This window comes from Camponotus vicinus, unplaced genomic scaffold, assembly GCF_025532165.1.
Source record: "Camponotus vicinus isolate PSW18456_S1 unplaced genomic scaffold, iyCamVici1.0 SCAF_8, whole genome shotgun sequence".
Taxonomy (NCBI): Eukaryota; Metazoa; Arthropoda; class Insecta; order Hymenoptera; family Formicidae; genus Camponotus; species Camponotus vicinus.
This window is the reverse complement of record NW_028141980.1, coordinates 10,398,310-10,423,323: the sequence shown is the minus strand read 5'-3', so window position 1 is coordinate 10,423,323 and position 25,014 is coordinate 10,398,310. Positions and strand designations below refer to the sequence as shown.

Genomic DNA, 25,014 nt, shown 5'->3' with positions numbered 1-25,014 from the left:
TAACATTATTGTATTAACTTTGTCTTAACATCATAAGGATTTATCATACTTCTTCCTTCTTATCTAGTCCATCAGAATACTTTCTATGGATATTTGTTCTCGGGTATAGATATTCAAATCACTGTAGTTGTCTTTTTTTCTATTTTCTCGATTACTCTCTTTTTTTCATTTTATTCAAAAATATTAATATAATTAATATAACATTTATATATATATATATATATATATATATATATATATATATTTATTTATTTATATTTATATAATTTTGGTATCTCTCTTAGTCTGACTCTTCCCCTTTGACCTGTCCGGCATGGATGATCCTACCAGTAACTACGGCCAGTATTCATAATTCATTCTTATATTTAAAATCGTCTTAAGTAAATTGGAAAATGTTATACAACTATTTTTTAATAACTGAACGAAATCTTAAAACGCGATCTAAGAATATACTTAAAAAATGATCTTAAATATAAGAATAATCTATATGAATATCAGCGTACGTTACCGCCGGCATAGGTCTCAGGTTCATGAGAGTACGCAAACCTCCTCACCCGGCAAATGCCTTCGTTAAGGTGGAGATACATCGAGAAGGAAAAATTTTTTTCTTTTTTTTTCTTTTAATACAGTTTTCAAATAGAAAAAAAAAATATATATATATATATATAATATTATTACATAGTTACAATATATATAATACATACAATATATATTACACAATGCATATAAATTAACCTGCAATTATGTAAACACATTACAAAATATTTAATTATGTATAATAGGAAATATAATACATATATAAAATATATATTACATAATTATAATATAACATAAATTACAATTAATTTGCAATTACATAAAAAACACATTACAAAATATTAAATTATTAACTAACATAAAAATATTAACATAAACATACTAACATAAACATATTAAATTATTAATTAACATCAAAATAATTACATTACGAATATATATATATATATATATATATATATATATATTACAAAATATATTACAAATAATAATACAAATTTAATATAAAATATAATCTGAAACTTAATACAAAATAAAATTTATTACACAGAATTATACGGAAGTGTCTCTAAAGTAGATGTATAATATAAAATTTACTAAGAATTTCTACATGGATCAGACGAGACTATGATTAGTGATGATTAATTACGCGATATATATTATTAATAATCGACATACAATAATAGAATTTAATTAGTTTTATATAAATAACGAATTTAATTAGTTTTATATAAACCTAAATAATCATGATCAAAAAGAATCATTAATAAAATTTATCGTTTCTTCCATTGTAAAAGAAAGTAATTGTATTATTGGTGCATTTTGTGCAGACTATCTAAAAGAAATATTCAAAATGCATAAAGATAGAGCAAGCTTCGATGTAAATCAAAGATTAAATTACAAAATAAATCAAATTAATTAAAATTTGCAAGAAAACACGACGAATAAATAAATCGACAATATTCGGAATATTCGATTGGGATATGCATTGGGATAATTTTTATAATATAATAATCAAAGCCCTTAATAGACACGCGATATAATTACTAACACCTACAAGTGCCGATTTATTTGCGATTAATACACAATTTTATATAAATGTCGCGATTGAAAAAATATATATTGAAAATGCACAATTGTATTGTATTTCCAATGATAATATCAATATTAGATTATAATTAATATACAATTATAACTATTTACAATTTACAAGTTTATGATGCTATCAATATGAAATAAATATATTCAATTTATTCAAATGTTTAATAACATAAATAATTTGATATTGACAGCATTAACATTTGGATTTAATATTATTCAACTTAATCCACATATATTTTTAATATATTTTTTAAATAAAATATAACATGTTAAGATATTTCTTAAACATTAATAATTATGCAATTTCTTTAATATTCCTGAAAATTTTGATAATTTAAATTTTATTTTTAAAATATTTTTATTTTTATTTTTAACATGTTATATTTATTTTTACAACAATTTTAAAAATAAATTCAATTAAATTTTTTTAAATAATTTTAATTTCCAGGATTTCTAGGATTATTGGAATATTAAAAGAATTGAAAGAAATAATGATCTTAACAACCCTATGAGTCCTAACAACCCTATGATCTTAACAATCCTATGAGCCCTAACAACCCTACTTCCTGATTAAAATTATTCGAGATTTGGGGAGCCTATCTCTAATCATATATATTTTAATCAATGCCCTAATCGCGTGCGAGCTTTTCTTCAGGCCAGTTGACCCTACCTTTCGTTGATCCTGGCCACTTTCTCGCTTGATCTCTAATCAGAGATCGAAAGAGGAGATAAACACTCCTTCTTTTGCCGGTTAATTATCGACAAATGAGCGTAAATATTTCACGCTCACCGTAACGATCGTTCGATTTTACGATCGTTCGTTAAATATTTGAATATAGCTTTTTATTTTAACTTTAAAATAAAGCCAAATTACTACAAATTTCTATATATTATATTAGACTGCTAACACGGTCATATAGTAAGTCATTTATTATCATGTTACAAGTTATTTAATGAATTAATCATTTGGCTTTATATTAAGTTAAAGTAAAGTTTAAAACTAATATCTATAAATAAATTCTACGATGGATGAGCTAAGAAATTAGAATAAGATAAATGCGCGTTATAAAAATAAAGTAGTATCAGAAATTGATAAAATTGATAAAATTATTAATTCGTGTTCTTTATTTAATAAATTAAACAAAATCTTTACTTGATCTTCTTTTTTTTAATTAATACTTCAATATATTTTCGCAATAGATGCAAAGCATTTCGAAAAAGAACTTATTAAAATTTATTTAACTTAATTTATTCTAGCTCATCCATTTTAAGGCAACGGATTTATCTACAATCTACATCTACATCTACATCTACATCTACATCTACATCTACATCTACATCTACAATCTCTACGAAACCGTTACCTTAAAATTAAATAAAAGTTTTTTTCACTCACCGGCACTGATGCGCAACAGCGGAGTTATCGAAGCTACGTTGTCTGTAATATACAAATATAAAATTCATTTACAACAATGCTCAAAATAAAATCAATATTTCAAAAAATTTGTATCGTGCGGAATTTTATATCCGATGTGTAAAATAATAAGCAGAGATAAACACGTGTGCAAAAATTTTATAAATTTTTGAAACTGTTTTTTAAATAGAAAGTTTTATATAATTTTTATAAAAATCTTTCTCTCTAATTTTCTTTTTAATTCATTTAAATAATAAGATCGAATTATTGTTCATTTATAACGATTTATAACAATTGATATACAAATAATAGATACTCACCATCAGGTTGCTCCGCCGATGCAAGATGCCTCTCCCAGGCCTCCTCCTCCTCTCATGTTGTTGACGCGCGATACTTTTAACGACACTCCCGCACTCACGAGCGATATTTTTATATCGCTATTTTCGTTATTTTACGCGCGATACTGAACGGCACTCCCGCACTATTTCGGTACGATTAAAATTTGGTCGCGCGATGTATATATTTAATATATATATACTTTCACCGACACTCCCGGTTTCGGTACGAGCGAAAATCCCATTTCATTTATGAGAATCAACTTCGAGCCAACAGGTCGGGAATGCAACGATACAACGAGCAAAGATTAGGCCCGAACCGGAAAGAAGACGAAACGATTGAGGAATAGAGGAAAATGAAGTTCACCAGCTCTTTTTCGCGCATAATTATCCTATCTCGTATCGAACCTGGACCAGCTAAGCACGATTTCAGGTGCTTCGCCCGGAACACGAAGTTTCCCGCTATTGCAGGACATGGCTACACCAGGCTGGTAGACGGCAAAAGAAGAGGATACCCACATTTTTTAAATGCTAACATTCAGCAATTTAGAAAATGGGGAGGCAACCCCTTTTACCGAGCGAAAATCGTGCCTAGGGGAATCCACTCGACTCCTCGACAGGGTTAACACACGCAGTGCGTGTGGCTGTAGACGAGCAAAGAGAAGGGACCCATTGACGACCATTCCGAGCAATCGATCGAGTTCTAACTAATTCGGGCCGAATCACTTGACGAAGCACGAAGCACGAAGCGCGAGTGTACGTTGCATAGCAACGTGTGCAAACTCGAAACATCCCAGTTAGTTGGCATCGGAAGTAGAGACTCGTGACAATAAGGAAATTGGGATTTTTATACGAAAAGTCCAACGCGGAAGCGCGAAAACGCGACGACGCGAGAATACTACACCGCGAAAACGCGGTAACGAAGCGCTTGCCGTCCGCGGCACGTTGACGGTATCGACGACGCGAAAGGGTACTTAGCTTCCCATTCAGGCACCTTAAGATTTATCATAAATAGAAAAATTTAAGATAAACTTCAAGGCACCATCCAAGTACTAAGCCCTCCCACCGCGACAAGGTGTACCCCATGGGAGGGTTATATTATATATAATTTTATATATAATATAATACATAATTTGAAATTTATTTTGTAATATAGTACATAAATTTAAATTCGCAAATATGAATGATAAATAAAAATATAAAGGATAAGAGAACATCTATTATACAAAGCAATGTTCAAAATAATTGATTTTAAACCTAATTATTGCGCGCAATTAATTTTTACATTTTTACTTTTAAATAGATATATCTTAATATTATAAATTGCGTAATTACAAAATAATTTATATTTCTTAGATATAAACTTTTAAAAATATGATACATAAAAAAATTTCTATTTTTTTATATATGAAATATTTAAATAAATATATTAATTTGAAATGTTTTATAAAACATAAAAGTATCTGAAAATATTAATTAATAAAAAATTTTATAAATGTTTTAATTATTTTAAAATAAAATGGAATATTTTTTATAAGTTTATGTATTATATATGTTATACAATTTAAAATCACTATTAAATCACAATCAAAGAAATAAAACGAAACGAGAAATATGTATATTTTGAATATATATATTATTGATAAATAATGTATATATTGTTGCGTCCGCCGAACGCGGTATATATCGAACGCGCGCGACACAATCGGCAAAATACTTAGCATACGCTGACGCTCGTACACTCGTAAATAATAACGCGATTTAAGGTGCACAAGAATTTTAATAAATCGCGAGTAACATACAAGAATTCAGAATAATCGTAAAACGGATCACAAATAGACGCGCGTCCACACAATTTGACAGCTGGACTTAGACTCTCTGACAGTCGTTGTTTATAACAATATCTTGACAACGCGTGCGAAAACGATCTTCTTCGAAAGAATTCAACGGGTAACGAATACATTCAGCGGGACGGGACGCGGGGACGCAACAATATAATAAATAATGAATGTGATAAATAATTTATATTAATGACTTACATCATATCTTATTGATCCATCCACTTCCAAAACCTCCTTTTTTCTTTTGCTTCTTTCGCTCTTTTCTCGTGGCACTTTAATCCTCGTTGCACTTACACTTATTCACGAAAAGTTCCTCGTTGCACTTGCAATTGTGTTTAGAGAAAGAATTTGATAATATATGAAACGTCTCACATCACTACTTCACTGCTCAAGAGCCACTGAGCGAATGATCGTAAGTCAAGAACATTACCGCGGTACTGTTTATATCGCCAGGGTCGACTATGTAAAGGAAGAATTTGATAATATATGAAACGTCACTACTTTATTGCTCAAGGTACTGTGCGAATGATAATAAAGCCGTGTAACGTATTAACAATAGCGCGATACTATTTATCAAGGTCGAACACGATGTTATTGATAATTCTCTCGTGCGAAATATTCTCTGTAATATAAAATATTCGTGCGCGGAATATTAAATTATAAAAGTATTTTAATTTATTGATTTAAATTGATTATTTTTTAGCAATTTATCATGGAGCCTTTCGTTATGCTATTTATTTGCATCTATAATTCGATTGTTTTACTTTGTATTCTCTCATAATTCAAATTATTTTTAGATTTTCAAGTAGAACGATAAAGTAACACGGATGAAATATATTTGTGACTCTATAGGTATTGAAATAATAATTATTGTCCGTAAAGATCGCAACGATCGAAGCAATTATTTAACATTTTGGATTCCTATCATTTAATCGATTCTCGATTAAATTGTACATTGTTTAATTAACAAGGATTGTTAAAATTTAAGGTATTGGTCGAAATATAATTAATTCTAATATTGTTAATGAAATATAATAAGCATCAATGATCGAAAGTTCATAACATAATTAAGGCCGGTATTCATAGTCCGATCTTATATTTGAGATCGTCTTAAGTTCGAGCTTGAAATGCTACGCAGCCATTTGATTGGTTGAATGAGGTCTTAAGTCACCCTCGGACCAGACTTAAGATAATCTTAAATATAAGATCGGACTATGAATACCGGCCTAAGTCTCTTATCCCCTTTTATGTATATTTTGTTTCAATTTTTAATCACGGTAATGAATGATTGCGATTCGATAAAGATTTATAGTTGCGATACAGTTTCATGTCGTGAATTAATTTTTAATTAATTAATTTATATTAATATTTAAAGCAAATTATGTTTCGATACTAATCGTAATCGTGTTTAGTAAAGAAATTACAATACAATACGAAACGTTTCTCACCACTACCTTATTACTCGAGAGTCAAAGACAAAGCCGAAACATAGCGCGCTACTGTTTATATTTTATATTGCCAAAGTCGAACACCGTGTTATCAATAATTCGTTGCCAAAATATTTTATATATTATAAAATGTACATTAACGCGGAATATTAAATTAATGAAGTATTTTAATTTATTGATTAAACTTGATTATTTATTAAACAATTTATCCTTTCATTATGCTAATTATTTGCATCTATAATTCGATTGATTTACTTCGTGTTCTCTCACAATCCAAATTACATTTAGATTGTCAAGTAGAACGATAAAGTAACACGGATGAAATATATTTGTGACTCTAAATATTATAATAATAATTATTGTCCATAAAAATCGCAACGATCGAAGTAATTATTTAATATTTTGGATTTCTATCATTTAATCGATTTTCGATTAAATTGTACATTGTTTAATAACAAGGATTGAGAAAATTAAAACATTGGTCGAAATATAGTTATTTCTAATATTAAAGCTTTAACATAGCGCGCTACTGTTTATTTTTTGTATTGCCAAAGTCGAACACCGTGTTATCGATAATTCGTTGCCGAAATATTTTATATATTATAAAATATACGCTAACGCGGAATATTAAATTATAGAAGTATTTTCATTAATTAATTAAAATTGATTATTTATTAAATAACTTATCACGGAACCTTTCGTTATGCTAATTATTTGAATTTATTCGATTATTTTATTTTCAAAGTCAAATTCTATAATATTTAGTTTTGCATTTTAGAAGACTGACTTAGAGCGAGCTAAATAAAGAAATAAATAAAAAATAAATAAATGATGTTGAGAAGAAAAAGAACACACATAAATAAATAATAGCGTGGAAAGAGAGGACATACTAATATTTTTATAATATAATAAATAACATACTAATATTTTTATAATATAATAAATTATTATTAATTAAATTATTTATATTTTTATTTATATTATTTATATTATCAGAGAGAGATATATGTTACCCTCTGAGAACATTCGTGGACATTGGCTTTGTAGTTCATGTTCACGTTTTTAATGTCCACAGAGGGAGTATCGTTTCCAGGGATCACCTAAAAGCGGGCCATGACATCTCTCAGTCTTCTCTCTGAATCAGCTGTGTTTGGTTTCAAATGAAAGAAGCTGCGTGTTGTAGGGAATTAAATTTTGGAAGTGACACCATTGGCAACATCGTGAAGTGTGCATTTTTTCCGGGGGAGGGAGATCGGTGTTTCATTTTGCGGAAGTTTACGGCGGAACTCAACCGGCAAACGAGGATTTGCGTGACGAGAATTAAGGAGAAGATATTCGGCGATCGTTGTGGTTGTAAATCCCATGTGATCCGCCGTTTTTTTTCGCGCGGAAATAGCAGCGTTATGGGCCTAATTTCGGATCCGCTTCTATTCGCGGTTGCGTTGATCGACACGGGCTCCGTTTTGTTTCTCCTCGTGTTTTATGTATCCTTTAAATCACTATCTATCAACATAAATCATTTGATATAAATCTCTTATGTCCCATTAAATTGAAGACATGACGCAAAACAGTCGGCTTGATATGCGGATAAAAAACTTTTTTTTTTTTATTGAGGTTATTTTCTTATTGGCAGCCATGCAGTGGCGTCGTTTTTAAATTTCTTTCAGGAGAAGATCGAAAACGAATAATTGATTTAATTTAATCAATCAGTTGTCACTGATGTGTTGTTATTTTTCTTGATCAAAGATATGCAGATCATAACATTGTCGGATCTCGAATGTGATTACTTGAATGCGCAAGAATGTTGTTCAAAATTGAATATGGTAATACATTAAAATATATCTTATTGCTTACATGTATGTATAAAGTGTATTATAAATTATTTATCCTCAATTTTATGTTACAGGGAGTGTTGCCAAAATTAATAGCACATACATTTTTGGTATTTCTCTTGTTGATACACGGACAATTAATATTAACACTGGTAAACATACCAATGACAGTATGGCTATTTTATGAATATTTTGGTGTTCCCAGCGGTAATATGGGCGTTTATGATCCTACGGAGATCCACAATCGTAGCCAATTGAAAAGATACACGCGTGATTGTATGATTCATCTTGGATATTGCCTCGTATTCTTTTTTATTTATCTTTATTGGTAGGTATATTGCACAAGTATATAAATTTTTTTTAATGTAGCAAGAGAATGAAGGTCAAAAGAAAAGATTTATATTTTCTTCATTCTTTAGCATGATTGTGGCATTGCTCAAAGGAGATCCCATCAATAGAAGCGACGAGACTATAATAGATTTATAAAGAGATTAAGACGTCATATTACGAATCCTTTTTATACTCTTGTTTGTGTTTTTCTTTGTTTTTTTTTTTTAATAGTATCTATATAAGAATATTTTAATTCTATTATATATTTAATGCACAGCACACACTTCATATTCTCTAAACAATAAGATTGTTAGCGATTTTCCTTTTTTTTTAATATATTCATTGATTGAATATCTTGGGGAACATATATTATTCTATAATTGTTGTAATTTATGGTTCTTATTTATTTCCAGCTAGAAATAGATAACTTGAAAATAAATATTTTTTATTGTTGTCTATTCTAACACTTTTGATATTTCCTCTAATTTGAAGGCCTTACATTGTTATACTAATGAAGTAAATAGGAACTATATAAATATCAAATAAATACCAAATATATCATTGTATCATCACACTACTGCTTGCATATGTAACTTACATAAATAATTGTAAGTTTCTAGTCGTAAAAACGTAAGCAGAAGTCTGTGTTATAACAGATTGTGTTTATAAGAATAACAATATATAGTTGTAATATTTTAATATTTAATTGTTCCATCCAATTGTTTCATATGTAGTATCTTTGAGAAAACGTGACTCTCGCAAAAATGCTCTTCGTGGATGAAAGCTCCTTTTCGAGGAATTTATTTATTAAAAAGCTCACTTTTCACTTCCTCTCACTCCGAAAGCGACAATCTAAGAGCAATATTTTTCAGGATAGACGAGCCGCGACCCGATTTCTTGATCGCCTCGTATCACGCGGCTCTTCTTATCAACTCATTTAAATGAACCCCGAGTCAGCGAGATAAGAGACGCTATTGTACGAGAGTAGACAAAGAGAACACACGACGTCGTCGTCGTCGCCTCTGCTCTATTTCGCGTGTTTGCCGTGTCAAGTTGACTTAAGTTTAACGGCAGTCAAATGAGATTGGATCGATTTAATGGGCGCGGTGAAGGTGATTAGTCCACCCTTCCTCATCGTGGAAGGGCGCGCGTTTATTTTTAGATCAAATTCAATGCACAGCCGTACAAGTGTATGTGTGTGTATGCGTGCGCATGATACGTCTGTTTGTTGTGTATGTGTGTCCGCGGATTTTTTATCTCGTATGTATTTCCCCGAAAGATCCAGCACCCTCGTTGGCGAGCGGTGAACCGGACTCTCGAGAGCCCATTTAATTTTCGTCGTCGCTGTTGCGTCGTCGCGCAAATTACCCGGAACTAATGCAAAATCGATGCTTATACGCGGCGGGATCTCTCGGAATTTGCGGAACAGAGAACCGCAAATCAATCGCCGTGTGTAACGCGCTGGCAATACTGTGAGATAATATCGAGAGGGGGTTGCGCAACCCTCCAGTGCCGTTAACTCTCGACGCTGTTCGCGCCCTCGTTAACGCTCCAGCTGTCTTCCTCTCTATCTCTCCTTCTCTCTCTCTCTTCCTTTCTCGCATAGTTTCTATGTAGTCGTTCATGTACCCATTCTCCGGCGATTGACGCAGTCGCTTTCCACGCGGAAAAGTGATACTGCAACACAACAATCGCGCATTTTTCGAAGCTGAAGACTCGAAAAATTTTCTCGCGAGGAGATACGAAAAAAAGTGAAGAAAAAGATTTTCCCTTTCGCGAGAGAGATACTCGAAGAATTTCCTATATCTGCAACATAGGTAAGATTACGTATTATATACGATCTAAGAATAGACGCAGCATCTCTTGATTTAAATTTCGATATCGTCATTTAAAGCCGAGATTATTGAATTCTTCTGGTCAAGAAAAATTATAGCTCGCAATCTTTAATCGCGTAATTCAGGATCGATGAATCATCGGCTTCATCTATAGATAAGATCCGTCGAGGAAATTTCCTTTCCGTCTGTACGATTCGAGTCGCGCGCTGTCATTCGGAGATGACAAGCTGAAAGAAAAATTGTATTTTTTTCATCTGTAAATACGATAGGTGAGAAGAAAGGGAAGAGATAAGGAATCGCGCTCGTGCCTCGGGCGGGAGATGAAGGTGCCTCGAGACGAGTCGGAAGATTCGAGCGCGAGAGGCAGGCGCGCGCCTTCGTAGAGCGCCTCCTGGTGTTGACGGTGCGGACGGCGCGGTGCGTGCGCTCGGTGTCGGTGCTTGTCTTCGGCGCGCGGCGTGACGCAGAAGTCGCAGGAGGATGCTGCTGTTGACGCTGGTTCGGAGGGAGCAGCCAAGCTGGACGAGCAACGACAACGAAGCGCGAGCGAGCGGCTGAGAGAGGAGATCGGAGCAGTCGCCGTCATCTTTCTCGCGTGGCGAGTCCTGCGCGCGCGCGCACGCGATTAAGGACACCCGATTCGTGCTCCGGACAATCGGCGCGCTTCTCCTGGGCGGTGAATGAGATGCCTTCGCGGGCGACCTTCGCGCTGTCGCGACCCGGTTGAATGTGACTGAGATCGACCAGCGGCTTCGACGTTCGTCTTCGTGATCCTCGAGGACACGTCGAGCGTACGTCCTTAAGATATATATAACCGCGAGGTGTATCCAGAGCGCGACGACGACGACGACGGCGACAGTCGCCCAGGTACCAGCAGCGGCGACTGAGACTCGGTGATCCAGGTGTTTCTAAATGCTTGAAACCTCGATGAAGCTTATGTCGTCGACGTCGGAGTCGTCACCGTCGGAGTCGCCGTCGAAGTCGTCGTCGTGGTTGCTATCGCCGCCGCCACCGTCGGAGTCATCGTCGTCGTCGTCGTCGTCGTCCTCGTCGTCCTCGACATCGTCGTCGTTGTTGTCATCGTCGTCATCGTCGTCATCGTCATTGTCATCATCATTGTCATCATCATCATCATTGACATCGCTGTCGCCATCGTCATCCTCGTGGTCAACACCCGCAACGTGCTCCTTAACGTCGCTATTGCCGTTCACCACGTTATTCGTCGACACTTTGCCTTTACATTTATAAGAAAGAGTTAGTGCTGGACAGTGTGGATTTGTGATAGCAAGGAAACAGGATGCAGCCAAGCAATAAGAATACAGTCAACACGATGTATACAAAAGCTGTGGAGGTGTCCCAGCAGCTGCAGGATGGAGAGAAGTTTGTCAAGTGGGACGAGGTTTGTGTATATATTTAATGTTATGACTAGTTGGTGGTTTTAATGTCGAGCGTTAGTAAAAGTATAAATGTAAAAGGTCATTTTAGGCATAAAGGTGTCACCTCCACCTTGCTTTATTTTAGTAAAATCAAAAAATAGAATTGGTCCACGATAATAGCTTTCCAAGATAATGAAAATGTCATCATATGCCTCTCCTGAAACAACTGCTTAAATGTATTGTTTCTGTCAAAGAAAAAACATTAATAAAGTACTTAAAAAAAAAAAAAATATATATATATATATATATATACATAGTCATATGATAAAAATAAATCTTTCATAATATCAAATGTGCTGTGTAACCATAGGATTCTGGAATTGCAACGCCGGTGACTTTGAAAGTGGATAAATATGGTTTTTACTTACACTGGGTGGATCAAAATAATGAAATGGATATGCTGGACATAGCAATTATAAGAGATACACGAACAGGAAAATATGCAAAAATACCAAAGGTATTAATTTCATATATATTTCTTTTAATATTTTATATTATATATATCTTAATATATTTTACCGAGATATTCATAAGCTATTAACTTATTTGTACATCAGTGCAGTAGAACAAAAAAAGATGAATAATCAAAGAGTGTCTCTTGGTTTTTCCATAATTATAACAATGACGCACAGACAGTATCATCACATAATAATTATTGACTAATTTATAAATAGAACATTACCTACTTTACGTACCATACATAGTTTGCTTTTTTTATCACACCTACTATCCGCACTAATGGCAGATAAAGGCAGTTCCGTATTCATTGAAATAATAGCATACTTTGTTAGATCAGTTTTCCTATAAATCAATAAACAGAACTTTGAATGAACTGACATACTTCTGCATGCAGCATTGTAATGTTTAGCTCATTATATGAAACTTTTTACTTGTATTCAGTGCAACATTCAATATTATATTATATTTATTTATAGTTCTTAAATTTTATGTGAGAGGATAAGAAAACATGTATACATTGTGAATTAAATTAAAAATTCTATAGGACTCAAAATTGCAATCCTTTGTAACAATGGGTTCTCAAGATTCCTTGGAAGACAAAACTGTAACAATCTGTTATGGCTCTGATTTTGTCAATGTGAATTTTATTAATTTTTGCACAACACGTGCAGAAATAGCGCAACATTGGACAGAACAGCTTTTTCAACTTGCATACAATTTGATTCAACTAAACACTAGCACAACTATGTTTTTACTCAAAGCACACACCAAATTGACACTTATTGCTGATAAATCGGAAAAAATACCAGTAAAGGAGTAAGTAAAATATTGTAATGTAATTCTAATATTATTTATAAGAGAAAAATTATTATCTTTATATTTGAATTTCTTTGCAGTATAATAAAAATGTTTACTCAAAACAAAGAGGATCGCAAGCGTGTTGAAAAAGCACTCGATATTTCTGGTTTTTCATCTGGCAAAGTGAGTTTTGTTCTCATTATTATAAATATTATTTTTTGAAAGAGGCTTTGCTTCCAAATACTTTGTTACATATCATTTATGATAATTTTGTTTTTTAGAGCGACTTTGTGCCATTGTCAAAATTTCAATTCGAAGATTTCTTCAACTTTTACAAGTCTCTCACTCTGAGATCAGATGTAGAAAAAGTATTTGAAGGAATTGTTGGCAGTAGCAAACGCAAATTGATGTCCATTTCGCAATTCGTGGATTTTTTGAACAAGACGCAGAGAGATCCACGTCTCAATGAGATACTATATCCATATGCAAATGAGGCGAGGGCAAAGGATATCATAAATCAGTACGAACCCAACAAATGTAATGCAAATAAAGGCCAACTCAGTTTTGATGGTTTCCTGAGGTACCTCATGAGTGAGGACAATCCGATTGTTGCCATCTCTAAATTTGAATTGTCCGACGATATGGATCAATCGCTTGCGCATTATTTCATAAATTCTAGTCACAACACATACTTAACGGGTATATATGAATATTTTTATAATTATTTTTAATATGTAGCATTTATATATATAATTTAAATAATTGTGTGTGTGTGCAACAAGTACAATTTTCTTTGTTTAGGGCATCAACTCACTGGAAGGAGCTCTGTAGAAATTTATCGTCAATGTCTTTTAGCCGGTTGCCGATGCGTCGAATTAGACTTTTGGAATGGCAAGGTCGACGAACCTGTTATCGTTCACGGGTACGAATATTCATCATAATACATATAATCTATATACATATAAGAAAAGCATGAGTAATTTATAATTAAAGATAAGAACACACGCATATCTTTTTATAGATATACATTTGTACCTGAAATATGTGCCCGAGATGTAATAGAGGCAATTGCTGAGAGCGCTTTTAAAACTTCTGAATATCCGGTCATTCTCAGTTTCGAAAACCATTGTAATCCAAGGCAGCAAGCCAAAATCGCACAGTACTGCAGAGAACTTTTCGGGGAAATGTTACTTGATGCACCACTCGAATCGCACAAGGTATTTTTAGATGTTACGCTTAATGGAGGCATTATTAGTGATTATGTTCAAGAGAGAATTATGATTATAACAAATGTTTTTTTTTTTGTTCTTAGTTAGAGCCAGGTCAAGAGCTCCCACCGCCATTGTTATTAAAGCGCAAAATAATAATAAAAAATAAGAAAAAGCATCACCATCATCATAAAAAGCATCAGAAGAAGCAATATACTGCTAAAGGTACCCCAGAGAATGAAACAAACGGAACAGTAAATCCATCCGCTGCAGGAGAAAACGGCCCACCGCCAGATATAATACCTCAAAATGAAATGGCTGATGGTGTTGCACCTGGAAATGAACAGCAAATTGGGAATGGCGATATTCCTCATCCTCCCATGTTGCAACAAAGACAGGGTAGTAAAGATAGTGCTCAGGATGATGAAGGTTGGTAACAAAAAAAAATTAAAAGTTATAAGTATATCCACGAGAGGTACACATATTTAATGTATTTGTTTTCTTAGACGACGAAGATGAATCAAGTACAGAAGAGGATGAATCTAATGTGGAACCGAGAATTGGTGACAAAGGATCTGCGCCAGATAAGGTCGCGGCCAAAGAGACGGAAGCGGGTGCAGAAATTTCTGCTTTAGTTAATTACGTGCAGCCTGTACACTTCAACAGTTTCGAATCGGCTGAAAGTATGTGATGTATCTTAACGAGAAGAATTTTAATGCATTCTCTTCGTATATTGCAAAGACGATAAATATTTTATATCATTTATATATCGCTTGTACAGAAAAGAATCGTACGTACGAAATGTCATCTTTCGACGAGAAACAAGCTACGACTCTCTTGAAGGAGAAACCACTAGAATTTGTAAATTACAACAAACATCAATTATCCAGAGTTTATCCAGCAGGAACGCGATTCGATTCTAGTAATTTCATGCCGCAAGTATTTTGGAATGCAGGCTGTCAGCTAGTGGCATTAAATTATCAAACGCTCGGTACGTAAAAGTTTATTTAATATATTATTGGATGTATCATTTTATTTTTATTGTTAGTGAATTTGATTAATTTAATTGATGACAGATCTGGCTATGCAATTAAATTTGGGGATATTTGAATACAATCAACGTTGCGGTTACCTATTGAAACCAGAATTTATGAGAAGAAAAGATCGGCGATTAGATCCCTTTGCTGAATCTACCGTTGATGGTATTATTGCAGGCACCGTTCACATTCACGTAATATCCGCACAATTTTTAACAGATAAAAGAGTAGGCACTTATGTAGAAGTGGATATGTACGGTTTACCGGCGGATACCGTAAGAAAGAAATTCCGTACAAAAATCGTGCCGAATAACGGTATTAATCCCGTATACGATGAGGAACCATTCGTATTCAAAAAGGTGAAACAATATTTGCATATTCAAGTATTGCTAAGCAGTCCGTTTTTATAATAACGTATCGTTTTTACATTCTTCAGGTAGTCTTGCCAGAACTTGCTTCGATAAGAATTGCCGCATATGAAGATTCCGGACGTTTAATCGGTCACAGGGTACTACCCGTAGTTGGATTATGTCCAGGATATAGACACGTTGCACTAAGAAATGAGTGTGGGCAACCATTACCATTAGCGAGCCTGTTTTTACATGTTATTGTAAAAGATTATGTTCCTGATGGTTTGAGTGAGCTTGCCGAAGCTTTAGCAAATCCTATCAAATATCAGAGCGAAGTGGAAAAGAGAGAGAATCAATTATTGGTTCTCACAGATTGTTTGGAAGCTCCAGAAGAAATTGAAGTACGTTTTAAAACAGCGCTATGATTTACTATTCCCTCTCTTTCTCTCTCTCTCTTTCTCTCTTTTAATAACTAATAATTTAAATCCATTTTCAAGTTTACAACTAATACACTACATTATTTTATAGGATAAGAGTAAAGTTAGCGATGCTCCTAGTTCTGCTAAGCCAGCTGTAAGTTTTCTATAAAATTCAACTATTCTGTAATGTGTCACTAACAATGTTATTTTTGCAGGAGGAAGTTGTAAAGACTAAACGAATGCAGTCCATAGGTGAATTATCAAGTCTTCAACCTCCTTCCAGTAGTTTACATAGTAGACCATCTATTGGTGGTTTAGGTAGTTCAGATACAGTGGATGTAGAAGACGATACTCCAAGTCCTGCAGTTCAAGCAGTTGATACATCTATAAATAAAAGTCCAGTCAATGCTAGCAATAGTGAGTGGTATTTTTGTATTCTTTTTAAATAATTGATTAAGTTGATTAGTTTTATATTTTTTTCTCTTCTTGTGCACTATATTTTGACAATTTCTTTCTGTTATAGTAAGTGAAGAAATAATGGCCGAAAGTTTGGAGAAACTTATGGAAAATAAGCTAGTCAGAGAGAAGAAGATGGAACTCGACAAGAAACTTGAATCTCTGAGGAAAAAGCATGAGAAAGAAAAAATGCGAATGCAGTCGCAAAAAGGCTCGCTTGATGGCGAGAAGCATAGATCGAAATTCTATAGCAATAAGTTGGTGAAGCGGTTATCGAGCAAAAATATGTAAGTATACAAGTATATGTAAATATACAAACGAGGTGACATTGATTCTAAATTCTATAATTTTCAACCACATTTTAGTAGCTTTTCGAGTGACGTGGGTTTAAGCACTTTAGCTATGGCTGAGTCTTCCGAATATCCAGAAAATACAGAAAATCGCGACGGAAATGACGGGGCGTCCAGAGGTTTGCCCAGAAGTCAAAGTGAACGATTTTTGGCCATATGTAAGGCCCACGTTCAACAAGAACGTGAACTTCAAGAAAAATATTACGAGAATCTCTTTACGACTGTCGAAAAAGTGATGAAATCATCGCAGTCGAATCAACTGAAAATGCTCCAAGTACTTTTAGAGAAAGAAACCGCCGATGTTAAACGAAAATTACAAGCTACAAGACAAGGCGAGGTATTTTTAACTAATATATCTTTTTTTGCACTGCACAAATATATAAATAATGAAAGTTAATATTATATATCTTTTATTGCATTTAAGGTCAAACAATTGGCCAAAGTACATAAAGATAAAGCCGAGTTGGAACGCATAAAACGAGAAGTTGCAAAATCGACGGTAGAGAAAGCTGTGAATGAATGCACACGCTTAACCAAAATTTTCGAAAAGAAAAAAATAGAATTGGAAAGGCAACATGAAGAAGTACGGCAAAGGCTGGAAGAAGAGCGAGCCAAGGTTTGTATTTTAAATGTAACGAATATTCTTACTCGTACGATATCTTATGAAATTTTTTTATTTTAATGCGACAGGTAAAAGCTAATTTGCTAGCAGAGTATAGTAGCCGCTATAGTAAATATGAGAGTGGTGAATTACCCTTGTCACCATCTGGCGGAGCTAGCTTACCTGAGTCACTTAGCGAGAATACGTATTGACTCGCGAAACAAGTTGTCTAGCTATGTGTTGACTAAAGGTGTGACATCGTTTTATGATGTTTTACGTCATTATACGCGTCGTTTAAAGCATCCAGTTATGCAACTTGGTATATCGAACGGGCAGTTTGTAATGAGAGATATGTGGAAGAAAGAAAACGGATATTATATTTGAATGCAATATTTCTCCGACATTCGTATAAGGAAATGAACCAATAATGACTAACAAAATGTTGGCATATAGTGCTTATCTACAGCTGTTCATGGTGATGACTCTTGCCATACTTTATTGAAGATATGTCAATATGATGACGTTGTATCAAGAAATCACGTAATTTGAGGCAGCTTGGTGCTATACAAAGCACGATAAGTAATTACTATACATACATACATATACATATATATGTATATGTATGTGTACACACACATACACACACGTATATATATACACACACACACACATATACTGAACTTTTACCATTTAATATTTTGAAGAGATTAAATGTCGAATAATGGATTGAAGTAATTTTCTAGTACTTCAATTGCTATGTCTTTTACTACAATGGTCATTATTCGATTGACATGTTGATTGTACATGTTGATCAATTCTTTAATTGATCATGTTTGGCTAGGACGTGGAAATGCTGTCATGATCTCTTTATGATAAAACGTCTGCTTATAGTAATACGAAAAAGAGACAATGTTAAACTTCAATATACATGACGAATATGAATTTCGCATTATTTGCGCACAGTATTAAGCAGTCTGAGAGATTCCAAAATCTAAGACGATCGCTGACGTGATACAGTCAGTTACATATTCATATGATCTTAACGAGCATTAAGACCGCGACAGAAAAATATATATATGTATATATATATATATATATATATATATATATATATATATATATATATACATATATATAATTCGAGAAATAAGGGAAAAAGAATATACAACCTTCCTAAGTGCTAACATTTAATATTGTTGTTATATGCATAAGTCATCGTTATTTAATCAACTACATATAAATTAAGTCTAATCGCGTTCCAAGATGCTCCGTTTAGATTGATCTTCGACTGTTAAGAAGTCAGATCTCAGGAGATTCCAGTCAGAATAACGCAAGAGGTAGATATACCGAGAGTGTAATCTCTTTGGCCTAGTAAAGAAAAATTTGACAAATTTGCACGAACGCGCGAGTGATCTGATATATTTTTGACTGAAAGTACTCCATATATAAACTTTTTTTTTTTGGGAGAGGGGATGCCCAAATACTGCGGCAAAAATCGTGATATTTTCCTGCCGAAGGCACGAGAATGACCCAGTATCTCATTACAATAGGATCCGGAAAACTGGTTTTTCTCTGCATATACATATTTTCAATATTCTATTATCGCGACATGATCATAAACATAAAAATAGACTCAGCATTGACTATGCATATATTTATGAAGAGGAGAAAATTATATGGATTATTTTTTTGTCTAGACAGATTGGATTCATAATTATTTTTTTATAGAAAATGCATAACTGTCTTTTTTTTTTTTTTATAAACGGTGCTTCCATCTCGTAGAGTAATCTCGCGCATATTAACATCCAAATTGTTTCTCTTTTTTGTTCATTCAAACATCTATAGCGGATCACGTGACGGCGCGCGCAATCGCACTTGACCGAAAATCGTTTGACAGTACATTCGACTACGTTCGCGCCAGTAAACGGCGTCTTCTTTAGCAGTTTCGCGCGCGACGGAATTAACATTTTTCTCTTTCTTTTTCACAAGTTTTCGATATCGCTAGCCGGATTCTACTGTATGTAGACGGATTCTTCGTATCACGAGCAGTCCGGTCGGGCGAACCTCTTTGAGGAAGACAATCAAAAATGTTACGAGGTAACATTGTCCTTGTTGTTTCTAATTGTAACGATATTTTAGGCTACGCGCTACGATACATGTACACAGGTATCTATACGAGGGAGGATCATCTGTTAATTATAACGAATTTAGAATTAAAACTTATCGTATCGTAAGTCTGCATCGTGTAAATCCGATATTTATTTAATGGATTGATTATTTAATGAGAAGACAGAGGTACGCGAGGGGGGGGGGATGTATCGTAATTGTTAGGCAGTGAATAGTCGCGTGAATATAAGGATGTTCTGAAACAAAAATGTGACATTTTATGGAAAATGTATATAATGTTATATTTATTTAAGTATATAACCTACTTATATATACGGTCGCACATTTCGTTGGAAGTTTTGTTATTTATATTTTGCATTCGAAGGATTGCATCTTCCTTGTTTCAATTTTTCGTGAATTTAATTATTGTTAAATATCTAACAAATTGGATAGGGAATTATTATTAATTATCTACTTGCACAAGTGTACTGCATACAAGTGATCTCGTGGCATTTAGTGTTTTCGAAATTTAGCTGCTTTTCTTTACATATTATGATTCGCTTTAAGTACATCCTTTTATTGTATGCACTTATACATTGAAAAAATTTTGCTTTGATCTCGGACCGATATTGTTTTACGATATTTATAGAAGTATACATATACAGTACATGGAAATTATAGTTACCTGTATACACTTGAACGCCAATCTCGACACGAATTATATTTTGATATTATATTTTACATCGAGAATGTTTATAGAGTCACTCATTGGTTTATAAGAGAGTATTTCATTTATTTTAATTATATATATTTATACATTAATTATTTGTATTATTCGCAATTTTGTCAAATTTATATAATATCTATCTTAATGTTTTTTTTATTTATTATTTGAAATTATTTTTAAATAACAGAGAAATATAATGTTTCTACAAACTTAGTCGAAATTGTATATTTGTTATTATATAAATATTTCTATAATAATTTATTATATTATTATAAATTATGTTTCGTATCTCGTATCGGATGCAATAACAGTTGATTATCTTGATAAGTGTTACACGATAGAATCTCAAATTTATTATTATTCTTTTCTATATAACCGCGTGCTTCTCTTGTATATTATTTTCTGTAAATAATTGAAGAATGAAGGAACAAATTGAGAAAACCGCGATTATCGTACGAGCACCTAACAAGCAGAGAAAAGCAATTAAAGCATATGCATTTATTATTACAGACAATAGTGCGCATCCCTTAAAAGAATGATGGATCCTGAAGTTATATCCCGTGCACCTCCCTCTGATGTAATGATATTTGGTTTGCTGTAGATGTGTATACAAGGTATGGCATTTGGTTCTCATTTAAATAATCGTAATGTCGCGTTTTTTTCTTTTTTTTTAGAGAGTAGCTACATACACATATGTACATATATTTCCGGTAAATTAGAGATTCACGTAAAAACATATACATACACACGCGTGCGCGCGCGCGCGCGCGAGGAACCAGAGAGAGAACGCAGTTACCGTTTCTTAGACGATGCCAATTATCGCGATAGCATTTCTTCCGCAAACGAAGTTACCGTTCGCGAAGTTGTAGGATGTTCCGTGGCGGACGCGACTGATTTTATCCGGTCACGGTGGTTGACGGTAGAGATAGTCGTATACCTAACGATATAATACAGACGCGATATTTAAGGCAACGTATGTGTAACTCTATCCAGGGACTATACCTGGAACCTATGTGAGGAAATCGATAGCGTCGTTCGTATACTGTGTTAATCGTATGCGTGTAAGTGTCGATGTTTTGCGAGATTCGACAGATTGCCATGTTGCGTCAAGTACGCATCCTTCGCGACATCAAGGGGGTGGTAATATATAATAGAGGAAATCGATTAAAATAACATGTGCAAATTCTACTCGGTATACTACATTCTATCTGGTTTATGATTTTTCCCTGCATAGTGATATTTATTTCAAGTGTTAGTTTATTATACATTTTATTATAAATGTTTCGTCTTTCGAGGGAAAGCTCCTCCCTTATTTTAATGTAACACATTTACATTGCGAAAGTACCCCGCGTATTCTAGGACTTGCGATATATTATTAACAGAGAATCTTGATTTCTATATCTCTCATATCGAAGCGCATAAACTTTTAGAATATATTTTGATTAATTAAACCATGATATATATATCATTGGGAAGGATATTGATATGTATAATAGAGATAATTGGGATATAAGCGATAAGAAAGTGAGCGAGTAGAAATGGTACTTCCAAATATATATATTATACGGTTTGCTTTTCTTTTATGTTCCCTAAGTATAGTATTTATTCGAATTTTGAGCTTTGTTATCTCCGTTGCTTAATTGGGAAATTGGAAGATTTTTGTTCCTTGCTATTTTGATACGCGGCAAAAATCTGAATATTACAAGTGATTGTAAAGTTCACTTTTCTCTCGTGCTATTTTCTTTCGAATTATTCAGATTTTGTGCCCAAAGGTAACTCATTTTTCAAACTAGATACAGTTATTTACACCGTTATTGTTCAATTCCAATTCCTCAATTACAGTCGTTTCGCGGATAGTGTGATTTACCTGTGCATTTATGTCTTTCACTTAGATCAGATTGCAAGTTTACTGTGTGTATTTTGTCAGAGATCTTTTTCCGAGTATTATATACGGATGAATATCGCATACTTGCTTGGGACATGTGATCGACATCATGTTCTCTTCCTACATTCGTGTAACGTACATACATACACGTGTATGTATGTTACACACGCATATATACATAAGTATAGATTTACGCTAACGGGACATAGATATTATATTCACGTTGATATATTATGTGTTGTTGCTGTTGATGTTGTTAATCGTAGGATATAGTCATAAAGATGAACATGGTAGCGCTAGCATAATCGTTGTTAATATAGCAACTACGGGGGAAGGGGAAGGGGAAAAAGGAAAAAAAGAAACACAAGAGCTCTTTGCATTAATTACGACGAACACGTTCGCGCGTGGATTATAATTAATCGCGCAATTAATTGTCGATTTATTTTCAGATGCGTGCGTCGCAATGTTACCAATTTGTACCTGCGATGTTATCTGTCTTGACCGCTTTGGCGTCGATTAACGTTGTTCTAGATTGCTCGGAATGAAGGATTATCCCAATTCGAAGATTACTTTTTAGCGCGTCGACTCTTTAGAATTCTACGATGTGATGTTTCACGCTAAGGTGGTTGAGTCTAACGACGAGTATCTCCGAAGGTACTATTCGAGGAGCTACTCGAGGTTTGCCAAATAGATATTTATAGAAGACGTTCGGCATATTGAAGATCTCTGTAACGGACGTGTTTGTCGTTGTAGAGTAAATGTGTGAAGACGCGCGTAGGCGTATTATATTAAATAAGGTATGTGTAGTTTGAAACGGCCTACAAACGATCGTAGTGATTTGGCTCAGCTATATATTATTCTGTTGTTTCGAAAGTATTGCACTCGTTGCACTTGCGAGGTTCAAATTGGAGCGTCTAAACGTCCGCCGCTGTTACTTCTGTCGAAACTAAGCATAATGTTACTTGCAGCAGGCTTATCTAAGGATCTTTTGCTATTTATCTCTCTCTTTTTCTATATGCATATATATATATATATATATCGCGTCCATCCTTCGAATTCTTCTATAACGAGGACTTCCTTCAACAACGATTCTTCGTACCTGACCGTATTATTGCCCTCAATCTTGCGTCCTTCTTTGATCTTCTCGATTTCTTCTTTTTAACTCTCGCGAGCGTCTTTTAAATATTCTTGAAGAAATGGCGGTCGATTAGGCTGCACCGATATTATGTATGTAGATATTAGAAATTTATTGTTGCGCAGCCGTGTGTTTCCGAATTGTCTACCAGTTTTAGCAGCGACATTATCGCCAATTCTCAATGAACCGACAATGAAATAGCGTAACTCGATGTACATAAAATGCAACGATGATATTCTTGCGGATCTATTAAGTTTGCGTTATTGATCTGAATTAGACGACTTTTTATTCCGATTAATAAATGATAGAGCATTGATTTATTTCTTGATTTATTTTGCATAAAACGCGGATGTTAAACGCGCTTAAGTCTAGCGCGAGCTTAACAATTCTGCATCCGCTTCGTGATCGAAGTCTCGATTATCGAGATTGTAATGTAACTATATCGTAGAGATTTTGCGTTGTAGATGGTTTACTCGCTAGATGTATCTATGTGAGTGTGACTATTCGTAATAACGAAAAAGGAGAAAAATGCGCCAAGAAGAAAGGAAGGAGATATCGTGCGAGGGGGAGAAAACGAGCTCATCGAGATGATTGTAATTGTAATAACGATCGATAAAGCGAATGTACAAATTGTCTGACGGTATTGTACATGCAGTAGAGTACGCATATGCAGATGTATACGTTATCTACTTTATGTATCAGAGATGTAATTGCATCCGTGCAAATAATTTTGTCTTCCCTCTTAGCTTCCTTGCAGTAATTCGATTTATCGCGGGAATTTCATTATTCTTAGCCTTGCCGTCTCGATGATTGTATTGTCCGATCGTCTCATCTACATTGACTTATCTTTGCAACACATCATGCAACGTGGCGGATCTGATTTATATATGTCTCGATTATATATCTATCATTTGTATTCTTTAATCGGCGATTAGTTCCGTTTGTCATCGGTCGCGTACTTCTGTTTTGTAAGCGACGAGAGATTATAATAATTTGTTGTGTTCATTATTTTTATTTTTCTCCTATGATTTTCCTCTTCCATTTTTCCATTTATGATAATCAAAAGGCAAAAATTTAAGTTATAAATATTAATCAATACCATATATCTATGAAAAACTTAATTACACTTGGCATTATATATAATTATTAATAAGAAATATTAAAATTTAGTGCCTGCAATAACAATCTAATTAAACAATATAATTAATAACGTTTGCGTTAATTGATTTTTAGTGCATATATATCTATATAAATTACTTGCTTTGCTAATTATCTTATTATAGTACAATATTTTTTTATGATAAATTAAATTAATTTTTAGTCGCTACGCGTGATGTGTTTTTCAATCAATATTTTCATTCATTTCTGCTAATT

At 33.7% G+C, this 25,014-nt stretch overlaps 3 protein-coding genes and 1 long non-coding RNA gene across 15 annotated transcripts in view; 3 read left to right on the top strand and 1 right to left on the bottom strand.

Annotated features, from left to right (window-relative positions):
• Positions 1–7,831: 7,831 nt before the first annotated feature.
• Positions 7,832–9,544, top strand: Cnir (cornichon-like protein). The gene is made up of 4 exons (XM_083107164.1): positions 7,832–8,160; positions 8,431–8,499; positions 8,583–8,836; positions 8,928–9,544. Exons 1-4 carry the CDS (start codon positions 7,837–7,839, stop codon positions 8,992–8,994), a joined length of 714 nt encoding a protein of 237 aa, XP_082963290.1. The 5' UTR covers positions 7,832–7,836; the 3' UTR covers positions 8,995–9,544.
• A 525-nt stretch (positions 9,545–10,069) lies between these two features.
• Positions 10,070–24,645, top strand: Plc21c (Phospholipase C at 21C). 8 transcript variants are annotated; one of them, XR_014440195.1, is made up of 20 exons: positions 10,073–10,655; positions 10,943–12,072; positions 12,420–12,566; positions 13,113–13,384; positions 13,465–13,549; positions 13,648–14,065; positions 14,168–14,288; positions 14,388–14,583; positions 14,679–15,003; positions 15,081–15,257; positions 15,356–15,565; positions 15,651–15,970; positions 16,048–16,362; positions 16,490–16,534; positions 16,596–16,797; positions 16,904–17,123; positions 17,202–17,523; positions 17,611–17,802; positions 17,877–18,366; positions 21,131–24,645. XR_014440195.1 is itself a non-coding variant. In XM_083107143.1 (20 exons), exons 2-19 carry the CDS (start codon positions 11,971–11,973, stop codon positions 17,997–17,999), a joined length of 3,792 nt encoding a protein of 1,263 aa, XP_082963269.1. In that variant the 5' UTR covers positions 10,073–10,655; positions 10,943–11,970; the 3' UTR covers positions 18,000–18,037; positions 21,131–24,645. The 8 variants fall into 8 exon arrangements, 6 of the variants coding, with proteins under 6 accessions (XP_082963270.1, XP_082963272.1, XP_082963271.1 ...); XR_014440194.1 differs by having other exon boundaries at positions 17,877–19,884; XM_083107143.1 differs by having other exon boundaries at positions 17,877–18,037.
• LOC145976178 (uncharacterized) lies at positions 12,426–23,520 on the bottom strand. Of its 3 annotated transcripts, XR_014440201.1 has the most exons (6): positions 22,986–23,519; positions 16,580–16,764; positions 14,402–14,907; positions 14,181–14,317; positions 13,895–14,041; positions 12,426–12,910 (listed from the first exon to the last, which is right to left on the bottom strand). It is a non-coding gene; the product is annotated as an uncharacterized LOC145976178 (long non-coding RNA). The 3 variants fall into 3 exon arrangements; XR_014440200.1 differs by having other exon boundaries at positions 13,895–14,317; positions 22,986–23,520; XR_014440202.1 differs by lacking the exon at positions 16,580–16,764 and having other exon boundaries at positions 13,895–14,317; positions 22,986–23,518.
• The window catches only part of LOC145976176 (uncharacterized), a 70,110-nt gene continuing 66,227 nt past the window's right edge, over positions 21,132–25,014 (top strand). For all 3 annotated transcript variants that reach the window (XM_083107169.1, XM_083107166.1, XM_083107168.1), the window contains exon 1: positions 21,132–21,234. In XM_083107169.1, coding sequence (XP_082963295.1) covers positions 21,222–21,234 — 13 coding nt within the window. In that variant the 5' untranslated portion in view covers positions 21,132–21,221. The remainder of the gene's footprint in view (positions 21,235–25,014) is intronic.